We start from the raw sequence: 14,659 nt of genomic DNA, 5'->3' as shown, positions 1-14,659 counted from the left end.
AACGTCCCTTTATTCTGAGGCTGTGGCCTCTAGTCCTAGACTCTCCCACTAGTGGAAACATCCTCTCCACATCCACTCTATCCAAGCCTATGATTATTCTGTGTTTCAATGAGGTCCCCCTCGTTCTTCTAAACTCCATCGAGTACAGGCCCAGTGCCGACAAACGCTCATCATAGGTTAACCCACTCATTCCTGGGATCATTCTTGTAAACCTCCTCTGGACCCTCTCCAGAGCCAGCACATCCATCCTCAGGTGTGGTGCGCAATCTTCCCCCTTTGCTTTACTCATTGTACTTGAGTTTGATTTGATTGTATTTAAGCATAGTAATATCTGATTTAATTGAATAGCATGCAAAACAAAGGTTTTACTGACATTAATCAACTTAAACCTATTTAAAATGGAACAGGTGCTCAAAGTATTGGGAAAAACAAAAACCTCGGAAGTAAACATTTAACAGAAAATAACAAAGAGTGTGCGTAGAGACATCTCGGGTCTCAGAAACATAATTACCTGAGAGTGTTAGTGCTCTTTGAAAGCATACACTGCCCTGCAGATGAAATTTAATTCCAGTTACAGAAGGAGTTTAAGATAACTGAATTTATTTTTGCTGGAAGCAAGGAATAAATTCAATTACGGATGATAAAATCAGGCAGAACTTTGATAATTGGAATAAGAAAATGGCAATTTGGAGAAGGCACCGATTTAAAATGGTCATGGGAAGAATTGTTGCAGAGACAGAGAGGCTAACCAGGGTGAATCTTGAGGTCAAGGAAGAGGCCACATACAGAGGGAGGCTGGGGTAATGGGGATGATTTTGGATTGCTTTAGAGTTCGGCATTAACATCCCAAAGACGTGCGGGTTTGTGGGTTAAATTGGCCTCGGTAAAATTGCCCCTAGTGTGCAGTGAGTGGATGAGAAAGTGGGATAACATAGAACAAGTGTGAATGGGGGATCGATGGTCGGCGTGGACCAAAGGGCCTGTTTCCACGCTGTATCTCTGCACTAAAGGTGACATTGGTTTAATGTGAAGGGGGAGAGCTTTTACAGGAATCTGAGGGGTAATTCTTTCATGGTAAGGATGGTGGGTGCATGGAAGGAGGGCACAAAATGCTGGAGTAACTCAGCGGGACAGGCAGCATCTCTGGAGAGAAGGAATAGGTGACGTTTCGGGGTTGAGACCCTTCTTCAGGCTGATGTCAGGGGACGGGGCGGGACAGAGATAGAATGTGGTCGGAGACAGTAAGACTGGTGGGAGAACTGGGAAGGGGGAGGGGATGGAGAGAGAGGGAAAGCAAGGGGCTATTTGAAGTTCGTTTCAGCGGGACAGGGTGTATGGAACGTGCTGCCGGAGGAGGTGGTAGAGGCAGGGACTATCGCAACATTTGAGAAGCAGGTACATGGATAGGACAGGTTTGGAGGGAATATGGGCCAAATACAAGCAAGTGGAATGAGTGCAGCTGGGACATGTTGGTCGTTGTGGGCAGGTTGGGCTGAAGGGCCTGTTTCTTCGCTGTAGGACTCTATAACTCTAAACTAAACAGGTCAATCTGTTTCTCCATTCCATGCTTCGGTGAACTCTTTGTTAGCCTAGTTTTGATTTTTGGACTGAGATGAAGAAAAAAGAAATTCCCCAGAGAGTTGAGAATCTGTGGAATTCTCTGCCACGGAAGGCAGAGGAGGCCAATTTACTGGATGTTTTCAAGAGAGAGTTAGATGTCGCTCTTAGGGGTAATAGAATCAAGGAATATAGGAAGAGAGCAGGAACGGGGTACTGATTTTGGATGCTCAGCCATGATCATATTGAATGGCAGTGCTGGATGAATGGCCTACTCCTGCACCTATTTTCTATGTCTAAAGGCAGCTGTGGTGATTGTGGACAAGTGTAGCACGGTGATGTGCCACTGACAGGGGAAGAGTCTTAGTTTATTTTAGAGAGAGAGCAGAAACAGGTCCTTCGACCCACCGAGTCTGCGCCGACCAGCGATCCCCATACATTAGTGCTAACCTATACTCTAGGGACAATTTACAATTCTTACCTAAGCCAATTAACCTACCAACCTTGGAGTGAGGGAGGAAACGGCAGCACATGGAGAAAACCCACGCAGGTCACGGGGAGAATGTACAAACTCCGTACAGACAGCACCCACAGTCAGGATGGAACCCGGGTCTCTGGCGCTGTAAGGCAGCAACTCTACCGCTGCGCCACCGTGCCGCACAAGAGTCGGCGATAGAGTTTTTGGGATGTCGGAGGTGCTGTGTATAAAGGGTGCAGTCCAGGAGCAGGCCTTGTGTCAACCACATTTCACACTGGATGGCCCAGCGTTAGTAGTCTAGTTTAGTTTAGAGATACAGCGCGGAAACAGGCCCTTCGGCCCACCGGGTCTGCGCCAACCAGCGATCCCCGCACATTAACACTATCCTACACCCACTAGGGACAATTTTTGACATTTTACCAAGCCAATTAACCTACAAACCTGCACGTCTTTGGAGTGTGGGTGGAAACCGGAGATCTCAGAGTAAACCCACGCAGGTCATGGGGAGAACATGCAAACTCCGTACAGACAGCGCCCGTAGTCGGGATCAAACCCGGGTCTCCGGCGCTGCATTCGCTGTAAGGCAGCAACTCTACCGCCGTGCCGCCACGGTCTTGCAAGGGGCTCTTGCGTATGCTCCGTGTCACGTTGTGTGCTCTTTTGGCCCAGGAGGACAACGGAGGCGAGATGGACGATGACCAGGAGGATACTGACCTCGCCCGTAAAGGCAACATTGAAGAGGAGGCTGCGCTCCGAGACGGCGAGGCCAACGGCGAGGAATATTGAATCCAGAGACGGTCAGCGTGCACTGGAATGAACACAGGATACATTCTTATTCCCAACGAGAGGAGATGGAGAGCTGGATTAAGGAGCTAAGCTGATGTTCCAGGCAGTTCCCGTCCCTCTAGATTTCACTGAACGCTGTGAGTTGCAAGTGTGAGGCAGAGTTTGATATCTGAGCTAAAGTTTTTTTTCCATCTGACCTCCTTACAGTCACAATTTCAAGCTTGGCGTTGCCTCAGCGTGTTATTTGTCCCAAGGTAACAAACTGGTGAATATCCTGCTACTGGGAACAGTTGGTCAGGAAGAATCTGGTTGGACCATGTAAGCCCATGGTTCATTGGAATAAGAAGGGCATTAAAATGATGAACATAAATGTGGTCTCTTGTGCAGCGAAGTGCATTTGGATTGTTTTTTACACAGTGTAATTTCTTGATAATGCGGACAGTTCATTTATTTGCAATTGCCCCGATATTGCCACTGAATTGCTGGAGAATAGTTGATCGCTTGGCACTGATGGAGAACAGCCAATCTTTTGGAGACTGTGGTACTTTTGACCTGTGGAATCTGTTCCTTGCTTCCATACAACACAGTGAGCGCCACACTTTGTTGTGCCTGCTTAAGATAATCTAGTTTTTTTAAAGCTTATTAATAATAATTGGCCTCCTTTACTCTCTTCCATTTTCTGTTCTGCGATTTATGAACTTATAACGCCACGTTTTGTGTTCAGCTGGTCGCTGGTTCCACCTGCCATCGCAATCACTCCGACTGATCAAATGCCTTGACCTCCGCGTGCATTTAAAGCAGAACCGGCCACTCTGCTGCTGCTGCTGCTGCTGCCGACGAAGATCCCATTGACCAGCGTTATTCCTGAGCTGGTCCACGCTGCCCATCCATCCCCCCCCCCCCCCCAGTACGAGCGCCAAGGTGGGCCGGTGGGGCCGCACAGGTCCAGGAGTTTCTGCCGCACCTCACGGTGTACGGAGCGTGCAATTGTGTCCTCTGATGAACCCAGTGAACGTGTAACAATCCGGCCTTCTTCATATCAAGTGTTCCAACTGAAACGTTGTCATTGTTTTTATTTCTGCTATGTTAAAAAAAAAAGAGAGAATTTTAAAAACCTCAGCTCCTAAAATCATGAATCGTCTGAAGCTGGAAAAATATAAATCTGGACAATGAGAAGTTTACTGCATTCTTTGTGCGTGCGTGCGTGCGATAGTGTGTGTGGGTATGTGTGTGTTTTTCTCTGTGGTGTACGACAAAATATGTACAAGTAAGTATAAATCTGGGACAACAGTAAATATAAATCTGGACAATGAGAAGTTTACTGCAGTGTGTGTGTGTGCGAAAGAGAGTGAGAGATAGTGTGTGTGGGTATGTGTGTGTGTGTGTTTCTCTGTGGTATATGACTAAATATGTTCAGTAAGTGAAATGGACAAGGGGAAGTTTAATGCAATATTTGGCTGTGTGTGAGATTGTGAGAAAATGAGACTGCTATGATGTTTTTAATCACTAACCTCATGTTACGTAGGAAGAAGGGTCTCGACCCGAAACGTCATCCATTCCTTCTCTCCAGAGATGCTGCCTGACCTGCTGAGTTGCTCCAGTATTTTGTGAACCCCTATGTTACTATGTAATAAAATTGGTCTGATGTGCCTCTTTGCTCAGTGGAGCACATCAAAACCAGGTCAACTGCAAATTATAAACACAGCAGAACGGAAGAAAAGTTAAAAGGGATATGCAGACTAGAAATGTTGGATGATTAATAGAATATAGAACGGTGCAGTGTCGAAACAAGGATCGGCAGATGCTGGTTTACAAAAGACACAAAGTCATCAATCCATGTTCTCCAGAGGTGCTGCCTGACCTGTTGAGCTACTCCAGCATTTTGCGGCTTCTATAGAACAAGCCCTTCGGCCCACAATGTTCGTGTCGAACACGATGCCAGGTTTAGGCTCAAAAAGCTGGAGTAACTCAGCGGGACAGGCAGCATCTCTGGAGAGAAGAAATGAGTGACGTTTTGGGTCGAGGCCCTTCTTCAGACTGAAGAAGGGTCTCGACCTGAAACGTCACCCATTCCTTCTCTCCAGAGATACTGCCTGTTCCACTGAGTTACTCCAGCTTTTTGTGTCTATCTTCAGTTTAAACCAGTATCTGCAGTTCCTTCTTACACATGATGCCAAGTTTAACTAATCTCTACCAGTACCTGATCCATATTCCTCCATTCCCTGCATATCCATGTGCCTATTTAAAAGCCTTTGAAACACCACTTTCATGTCTGCTCCACCACCACCCCTGACAGCGCGTTCCAGACCACTCTGTGCAAGAAAAAACTTGCCCTGCACGTCTTTAAACTTTCCCTCACACCTTAAAACTATATCAATGGTTAAAAGGATTGTCTGATGGACATATGTATTAAATGGTGATAATAATTGGAGTATGAATGAAGATGGCAAAGTTTGTTCAAGAACATTACCTCTGGTCTCAAAGAGAAAGTAGAGCAGTTGATGAGGATTGTTTTAATAGTTTTTATTTCTGTTATGTCACAAAACAAGAATTTGAAGTGCATCAGGGATTGTGCAAAAGAGTTTACTGAAACCCCACCGGTTGTCATCACTTATACCTCAAGGTGCTTGGAGTGGCCTGAAACCTGGAGGACAACCTTCGTCTGAGGCTTTTCTTCAAAGAACGATCGATCGACATTAGTCAAGTTTTTTATTGTCATATGTCCCAAACAGACCATTGAAATTCTTGCTTGCATCAGCACAACAGCATAGGGAAACAATGTAATAAATGTAAAAAAGTGAAGAGATGGAGAGAGCGAATGGGAGGGGGAGAGAGGGAATGGGAGGGGGAGATAGAGGGAATAGGAGGGGAGAGAGAGGGAATGGGAGGGGGAGAGAGAGAGGGAGTGGGAGGGGGAGAGAGAGAGATACACATAAAAACAAACAAACAATAATAGTCCAAAAGACGAAACCAATGGCGCGTCTGTGTAGTGCGGAGCTTCTGTGGAGGTTGTGGTGTTTGATAACCTGATGGCTGCAGGGAAAAAGCTGCTCCTGTGCCTGATCAACATTATGGAATAACAAGGAAATGCAGATGTTGGTTTATACCAAAGAAAGACACAAAGTGCTGGAGTAACTCAGCAGGCCAGGCAGCACCCCCGGTGAACAAGGAGAGGTGACGTTTCGGGACGGGACCCTTCTTCAGACTGATTGCAGGGGGGGGGGGGTGGAAATGAAAGCTGGAAGAGAGGAGGGACGGGACAGAGCATAGCCCATAACAGGTGGGCATAGGCCATGGCGGAGGTTTGATAGGCAGATTGTTGAGACATTCGAGAGAGTTAGATAGAGCTCTTAAAGATAGTGGAGTCAAGGGATATGGGGAGAAGGCAGGAACGGGGTACTGATTGTGGATGGTCAGCCATGATCACAGTGAATGGCGGTGCTGGCTCGAATGGCCTACTGCATCGATTGTCTATTCTGGGCCAGATGTCCTTATTTCGATTGTTAGTGAATTGTCAACCTATTTCAATCAGCACAATTACATATAAGTCAATTGATGATCAGTTTTGATGTTCCTTCAAAGAATACTGGAAATGCCCTGGTAAGCATGCAGTAATGCTTATAGGATCATCGAAAATGTAGTCAAGGGAATGGAGCTTCCTGGGTGGAAAGAGATGGCTGGAAAGCAAGAGGTGTCAAAGACAGAAAAACGTGACTGAGAGGTTTGGCCCTTTGGTCCTCCGAGTCCACGTTGGCCTGTGATCACCCATACACATTAGTTCTATCCTCCACACTAGGGACAATGTACAGAAGCCTATTAACCTGCATGTCTTTGAGATGTGGGAGGAAACTGGGGCACCTGGGAGAAAAACCCACGCGGTCACGGGGAGAACGTACAAACTCCGTACAGACAGCGCCCAAGGTCAGGATGCAACCCGGGTCTCTGGCGCTGTGAGGCAGCAACTCTACCGCTGTGCTGCTGTGCTGTGTAATACTGTAATTTACTCCATCTGGGACCGAAAGATGGGTAATGTCTTGAGAGGCTAGTTATGGAACGCATTCAATCCCGTCTACCCAGCTCAGAATGTGGTGCCTCGGATGTTGAGGTTTATGCAGCAAGAACGATGTTGCCTGGATTAATTCAGAAATAGACTGCTGAACAATTCAAGAATTCCGTTTATTTAAAGAAATTGAATTTACCAGCTCTTTTAAGGAACAATAGACAATAGGTGCAGGAGGAGGCCATTCGGCCCTTTGAGCCAGCACCGCCATTCAATGTGATCATGGCTGATCATTCCCAATCAGCAGATACTGGAATGTTGAGAAAAACACAATGTGCTGGAGGAACTCAGGGTCAGGCACCAACTGTGGGGGGGATGGACAGGTGATGTTGACAGATGATGGCAGACCACCATTGTCCCAGTGCCCAAGAAAAGCAAGACCTCATGCCTTAACGACCACCGCCCAGTGGCCTCGCCATCCACCATCAGGAAATGTCTTGAGAGGCTAGCTATGGAACGCATTGAATCCCGTCTACCCAGCGGCCTTGACCCACTGCAGTTCACCTACCGCCACAACCTGCCCGCGGACGATGCCATCGCCCTGGCCCAGCACTCATCCCTAGGACACCTGCATAAGAGGGACACCTACGCCAGACTCCTATTCATAGACGACAGCTCTGCCTTTTACACCGTTACGCCATCCAAGCTTATCACCAAACTCGCAGGACTTGGTGTCAGCACTCATCTCTGCAACTGGATCCTCGACTTCCTGGCCATGTATCTATATACTCAGTCTGAAGAAGGGTCTCGACCCGAAACATCACCCCTTCCTTCTCTCCTGAGATGCTGCCTGACCTGCTGAGTTACTCCAGCATTTTGTGAATAAATACCTTCGATAATGTATCTATACACTGTAAATGGCGCAAATCTAATCATGTATTGTCTTTTCTGCTGACTGGACAGCACGCAACAAAAGCTTCTCACTGTACCTCGGTACACGTGACAATAAACTAAACCGAACTGAATGTTTCACGTTGGAACCCTTTGGGTGAAAATATTTAGAGCTCGTTACCCAAGAAGCTCATGGAGGCCCCATCACTGAGTGTATCCAAGGTAGAGGTGGCTACATATTTGGCAACGTGTTGGGGTTAGGTTGATGTAGGAAACTGGTGCAAAGGTAATGGATCTGCCCTGATCTTCATGAATGATGGAGTGGATGTCAAGGGCCATTCCAGACTCTTGCTCTGACTTCTTACGCTCGTAGATCTCTGAATACGTACATCCTCATGTTTATGTGTGAATGTACCAAACTGTAACCTGGGCCGTTCTCCTCCCCATGGTCCCAATAGACAAAACTGAAACCCAGCTACCCCACTCTTGTCCCACAATTCCATAATATTCTGAAGACAAAATATATGAGATTTTTAAAAAATCTTCCGACCCCTGCTTTTGATTAGAATTGTCCTGGAGGTCAGAGGGCAACAGTAAAGGTTCCCTGATTAATCTTACTCTTTGTATGTCTCGTTGTCACCTTCCCCTCATCCAGCAATTAACCATTGTACGTCCTTGATCTGTATCTGCTTTGATCTTTCCTTTTCACACCTTACATGTTCTTTGTACCTTTCCATATCCCGTTTCCCTCTCATAGAGTCATAGAGTGATACAGCGTGGAAACAGGCCCTCCGGCCCAACTTGCCCACACAGACTAACAGTCCCAGCTTCACTAGTCGCAGCTGCCTGTGTTTGGACCGTATCCCACCAAACTTGTCCTATCCGTGTATCCATCTCTCCCCTGACTCTCAGTCTGAAGAAGGGTCTCGACTTTGAAACGTCACCCATTCCTTCCCTCCAGAGACGCTGCCTGTCCCGCTGAGTTGCTCCAGCATTTTGTGTCCATCTTCCCTGCAATGAAAGCTGGTTATGGCCCCAGTAGCATCAACACACACCAAGCCCTGGCCCGCCTTTGGGGAAAAGACCAATCTTGTCCTTCCTGGAGACACAAGGACTGTCAGATGGTGTTCGGAGTCATCTCCCCTACAGCAGGGCCAAGGCTTGGTGAGTCTCGGCCCCTCTGCACTCAATGCCTGGACTCAACAAAATGCAAAGCATTGGAAGAACTCAATGGGTCAAGCAGCATCTGCGGAGGGAATGGAAAGGTGATGTCTTGGGTTGGGACCCTTCTTCAGTCCGTTGTCTATTCCCTCCACAGATGCTGCCTGACCCACTGAGTTCCACAGTGGATATGCCACTGGCCCACACAGGCCTCGAGTTTATTGGTCTAGATATTTTTTCTTTTGTCTTTTAAATTCAATCAGCAATCTTTTAAACTATAATAATCCAGCACTAAGCACGTTATCCAGTCTTTTAAATTATTTCATTGACCTCTATTAGATTAACTCCAGATCTGCTCAAAATGTGAAGCCGTGCTTAGTCCTAGGGTGAGCTCCATCAGGTTTGAGAACATTGGGTGGGTAACGAAGGCTGGCCCTGGCACACAGTGGGTCTCATCGACAGTGTGGGTCACAGCTTCTCCATGGATTGTCACCTTGTCATGGTGGAGAAGCTCGTGTGGTCCTGAGACCCTGAGAGCGATGCCGTCTGGAGCTACGCTCCTGGTAGGGTCACCCATGGTGGTAAGGTCAAGGGGGAGGTCCCTGACAAAGAGCAATCCAACCAAGACCTCAATGGTGGAACAGGCGGGAGGATGGTGGCTGACTTTAGTGGAGCATCACAACGGCTGGGAAGGCGGATGGATGAAGGCTGCAGCAGGAAAGGGTCCCCGGTCATCTTGGACTCCATGCCACTGGTGGGTAACAGAGACCGGACCTGACACTGGGTGGTTCATAAAGGCTGGGTGTGGTACTGGTTGGGTTACAGACTGGGAGTGGGGGGAGGGGGGGGGCAGGTGTGGAAGAGATCCAGTCCTCACTGGGTAGGGTAACAGTCTGAGCCTGGCACTGGGTGGGTCTCAGAGGCTGTGTGCGGCACTTACACTGGGTAAGGTAAGGGGTTCCCAAGGGGACCGTGTAACCAGGGCGGATCAGAGAGAGAATGTGCAGCGGGGCTGGAGGAAATAGAGAGATGGGAGCTCTGGTCCAGGAAGGATGCAGGAGAGAGAGAGACAGGGGGGACAATGATACCCACCCATTGCATGGTCTGGTGGACAGGAGATGGGATGGGAGGGGAGGGGGTGGGAAGGGAATGGGAGGGGAGGGGATGGGGGATGGGAGGGAAGGGAAGGGAAGGGAAGGGGAGGGAGAGGAGCTGAGGGGGAGGGAATGGGAGAGTGAGGAGGGGAGGGGATGGACACGGGAGGGGGAGAGTGGGTGCTCACTGACATCCGTCCCCGGGCTTAGACCGCTGCCGTTGGCGAGGGTCAGACGGAGACTGCGAGCCGGGGGATATAACGCTCCCGGGGGTCGCGGGCGGGTGTTGGGCCGGCGGTCGTGGTGAGTCTGGTCGAGGTGCGGAGCGGCGCCGCCGTCTGAGCGACCTTGCTGGGGTCCACGGCCACCTCTGCGGGGAACGGAGGAGAGGAGAGAAGAGAGAGGAGGGGAGGAGAGGGGAGGAGATGGGGAGGGGGAGAGGGGAGGGGAGGGGAGGGGAGAGAGAGGAGGGGAGGGGAGAGAAGAGGAGAGGAGAGGAGAGGAGGGGAGGGGAGAGCGTGGCTGGTGGGAGGGGTCAGGTGAGCCGGCTCCAAGGACACACAGAGGAGAGACAGGGATGGGGAGAGACAGGAGCCGGTGACATCACTTGCTGATCGTCCCTCCGGCGGAGGGAGCAGCGCGGATGATGTGAGAGGGGAGAGGGAGAGGGAGCCGGGGATGCGGCCGCTGCCGCTGCTGTTACTGCTCGTCTTGAGCGGCCCCGCCGCCAGCTGGACGTCCGGCCGCCCCAGGGAGGAGGGGGAGAGGGGGACGGAGGAGAGAGGAGAGGAGGAGAAGGTAGAGGAGGGGAGAAACGAGGAGGAGAGGGGAGAGGAGGAGAGACGCGAGGAGGAGAGGGGAGAGGGAGATAGGGGAGAGGATGGGGAGAGGGGTGAAGAGGGGAGGAGTGTGGAGGAGAGAGGAGAAGAGAAGAGGGGAGAGGAAGGGTGGGGAGAGGAGGGGGAGAGGAGCGGCGAGCAGAGCAATCCCACCTGCGCCTACAAGGTGGTGTCGAGGGGCCGGGGTCGGGGCCGGGAGCGCCTGTGTTTCCGTAGCAGGGAGCCGGCCTTTCGCTGTGGGTCGGGCCGCTGCCGCCGGTACCGCTCTGGCCGCTCGCTGGTGGCCAACGTGCTGGCGAACGGCAGCGTGTTGCTGCAGTGGTGGGGGTGGGGGTCTGGGGGGTCGGGGTGGGGGTCGGGGGGATTCCGCCTGAACTGCAGCTGGGGTGGGCTGTACACCCGCTTCCAGTGCGACAGCGTACGACTAGGCGCCGCCTGTCGCGACTACCTGCTGCCGAGCGTCCACGACAGCGTGGACTACCGCGTCTGCCTTCACACCCTCCACACCAACGGCAGCCTCCGCGACACAGACTGTCTGCACTTCAGGGCCCAGGCGGCCGGCATGCAAGACATTGTCATTGCCATGACCGCAGTCGGCGGCTCCATCTGCGTGATGCTGGTGGTCATTTGTCTCCTGGTCGCCTACATCACCGAGAACATCATGCACCCTGCCCTGCCCCGCTCTGCCGGCAAACGGGGGCACAGCGACCACCGAGCGCCACCCTAGAGCCGGGACACACAGAGAGACAGAGACACAGGAGTGGCGAGGAGAGGGACAGACAGAGACAGATGCACAAACTCAGCGGGTCGAGCAGCATCTGTGGCCCGAGAACCAAGGACAACGATCACACAAAGTGGGCGCCTGGAACTGCAAACTGTTGACCAAACCACAAGGACTCAGCGTCTGCGGAGGGGATGGACACGGTATCAAGAATTCAATGGACACGATGAACTTCAGATGCTGGTTTGCCAAAGAAAAAAGGGACATAAAGTGCTGGATGAACTCATCGGGTCGGGCAGCGTCTGTGGACAGTGTTTCAAGGATTTCCCAGCCGCTCCCTGCAGAGCCTGGCGTGAGACGACCCAACCCCGGTGCCGGGGGGAGAGGGGATGGGGGGAGAGGGAGTGGGGGGAAAGGGGAGAGGGGGTGGGGGGAGATGGGGAGAGGGGGGGGAGGGAAGAGGGGTTGATGTGGTGGGGGGAAAGGGAGAGGGGGTGGGGAGGGGGGGAGAGGGGAGAGGGGGACAGGTCGTGTCCACTTTATTGTCATGTATGCACAAGTGTGGCAAGGTGCAGGCGCCGGTATATTACTGAGCAACACACACACACACACTCACACTCATTCACACATACACGCGCACACACACTCACACACACTCACACACACTCATACACACACACGCACAGCCACACACACAAACTCACATACACTCATACACACGCACTCGCACACACTCACACACACAAACTCACACTCACACATACTTTCTCACACACTCACACACACACTCACACACTCACACACAGACACACACAAAATGCTGGAGGATCTCATTTTACTGACAGCTACATGATCTTTAAAGAGACCAGTGAAGCTATAACTCGGCGGGGCAGTAGGATTCGCATCAGGACCAAGATATGAAATTGCAACGCCTGGGGATTATTTCTGTTTAAAACACAAAGTGCTGGAGTAACTCAGCGGGCCGGGCAGCATCTGTGGGGGGGATGGACAGGCGACTATTCAGGTGGGGACCTCTTGCTTCACACTCCAGCTTTCAGCACCTGCGTCTCTCCACACGGACCTTCGGACACGGGCTGTGTGTGTGTGAGTGTGTGTGTGTGTGTGTGTGTGTGTGTGTGTGTGTGTGTGTGTGTGTGTGTGTGTGTGTGTGTGTGTGTGTGTGAGTGTGTGTGTGAGAGTGTGTGTGAGAGTGTGTGTGTGTGTGAGAGTGTGTGTGTGAGAGTGTGTGTGTGAGAGTGTGTGTGTGAGTGTGTGTGTGTGTGAGTGTGTGTATGTGTGTGTGTGTGTGTGTGTGTGTGTGAGTGTGAGAGTGTGTGTGTGAGAGTGTGTGTGTGTGTGAGAGTGTGTGTGTGAGAGTGTGTGTGAGTGTGTGTGTGTGAGTGTGTGTATGTGTGTGTGTGTGTGTGTGAGTGAGTGAGTGTGTGTGGGGGTGTGAGAGTGTGAGTGAGTGAGTGAGTGTGTGTGGGGTGTGTGTATGCGTGTGAGTGTGTGTGTGTGAGTGAGTGTGTGTGGGGGTGGGGCGCGGTCGGAATGGGACCCTCGGCTCCACATCATCGCTTTTGTCACCTCTGCCATTTCAGCCCGACCCCCCCCCCCCCCCCCCCCCACCCCTTTAAACAGTTCCTTACCTCGGCCCGGGACACCTCTGCGGTAGAAGCACAAACAATAAAGTTAGCAACTGTGTACCATCTCTTCGGATCAAAGTGTGTGCTCAGTTTAATTGTTAATTTTAAAGGTTGATTTTGAATATTTAAGAGCGGAATGCCCCATGTATCTGCGTGGGAAGGAACTGCAGGTGCTGGTTTCAACCGAAGAGCTGGAGTAACTCAGCGGGTCAGGCAGCATCTCAGGAGATTATTATTTCATGCATTTACCGGTAATAAATAGCAGACGTAGAGGGTGCGCGCTTAGTATCCGCGACTAGCGGTTTAACATCAAATGGTTGGAGTTTGTACCGAAGAGAGACACAAAAAAACTGGAGTAACTCAGCGGGTCAGGCAGCATCTCTGGAGAGAGGGAATGGGCGACGTTTCGGGTCGAGACCCTATTTCAGACCCGAAGCGTCACCCATTCCTTCTCTCCATAGATGCTGCCTGACCCACTGAGTTACTCCAGCATTTTGTGTCCACCTTCCATTCTAACCAGCATCTGCAGTTTTTTTCCTACACAAAATAAAAATTGGTCTCCTCTTTGGAAATTTTCCATTGATCTTTGACCAAAGAATGTACTGAGCAGAGGGGTGAAGGTTAGAAATGTATCTAATGTGACCCTAACATTGACAACCTGTAGGAATTTGACTCGAAACTTTTTCTAATATCCAAACAAACAAAAAACATACAGAATTTACCTTTATGGAAGATCCCCTGATTTTTTTTCTGCTACAGGCGATTGCCTATATACATATTTGTATTAAATGGCAATCTTAATCATCGGTGTTTCAGGGAGAGTCTAAATCTGTTTTGAGATTCCGATCTGACTGAACGTGTTTGAGTAACTCAGTTTGACAGAGATCCTTCTTATTTCTCTGAAGAAGAGTCCCGATTAGAAACGTCATCTGCCCATTCCCTCCCCAGATGCTGCATGACCTGCTGAGTTCCTCTAGAACCTTGCGCTATACACACTGACCACTATAATTTACCGAATAGTGAAAGGCCTGGATAGAGTGGATGTGGAGAGGATGTTTCCACTAGTGAGAGAGTCTGGGACCAGAGGGCACAGCCTCAGAATTAAAGGGCACTACTTTAGGAAGGAGATGTCGAGGAATTTCATTAGTCAGAGGGTGGTGAATCTGTGGAATTCCTTGCCACAGAAGGCTGTGGAGGCCAAGTCAATGGATATTTCTAAGGCAGAGATAGATAGATTCTTGAATAGTATAGGTCTCAGGGTTTACGGGGAGAAGGTAGGAGAATGGGGTTAGGAGGCAGAAATAGATCAGCCATGATTGAATGGCAGAGTAGACATGATGGGCCGAATGGCCAAATTCTGCTTCTATCACATATGAACTTATAAGCATATTTGTATTAAATGACAATCTTAATCTTTAGTGCTTGTGGGATGGTGTAAATCTGTTTCTAGACTCAGATCTTACTGAACATGTTTAAATAAGTTGGT

General features: G+C 50.1%; 2 protein-coding genes across 5 annotated transcripts in view; both read left to right on the top strand.

Moving 5' to 3' along the window:
* LOC144608070 (uncharacterized) overlaps positions 1 to 4,100 on the top strand; it is a 38,941-nt gene extending 34,841 nt beyond the window's left edge. For all 4 annotated transcript variants that reach the window (XM_078425351.1, XM_078425352.1, XM_078425350.1 and 1 more), the window contains one exon: positions 2,705 to 4,100. In XM_078425351.1, the coding sequence (XP_078281477.1) occupies positions 2,705 to 2,821 (117 nt within the window). In that variant the 3' untranslated portion in view covers positions 2,822 to 4,100. The remainder of the gene's footprint in view (positions 1 to 2,704) is intronic.
* Positions 4,101 to 10,499: 6,399 nt separating this feature from the next.
* fndc10 (fibronectin type III domain containing 10) lies at positions 10,500 to 11,947 on the top strand. Its single transcript, XM_078425229.1, has one exon. The coding sequence runs from the start codon at positions 10,646 to 10,648 to the stop codon at positions 11,531 to 11,533; it is 888 nt and encodes a 295-aa protein (XP_078281355.1). The 5' UTR covers positions 10,500 to 10,645; the 3' UTR covers positions 11,534 to 11,947.
* Positions 11,948 to 14,659: the final 2,712 nt, after the last annotated feature.

The sequence above is a fragment of the Rhinoraja longicauda genome, chromosome 30 (genome assembly GCF_053455715.1).
Source record: "Rhinoraja longicauda isolate Sanriku21f chromosome 30, sRhiLon1.1, whole genome shotgun sequence".
Classification (NCBI taxonomy): Eukaryota; Metazoa; Chordata; class Chondrichthyes; order Rajiformes; family Arhynchobatidae; genus Rhinoraja; species Rhinoraja longicauda.
Note: the sequence above shows the minus strand (reverse complement) of the source record. Positions and strands in the feature narration are given on the sequence as shown.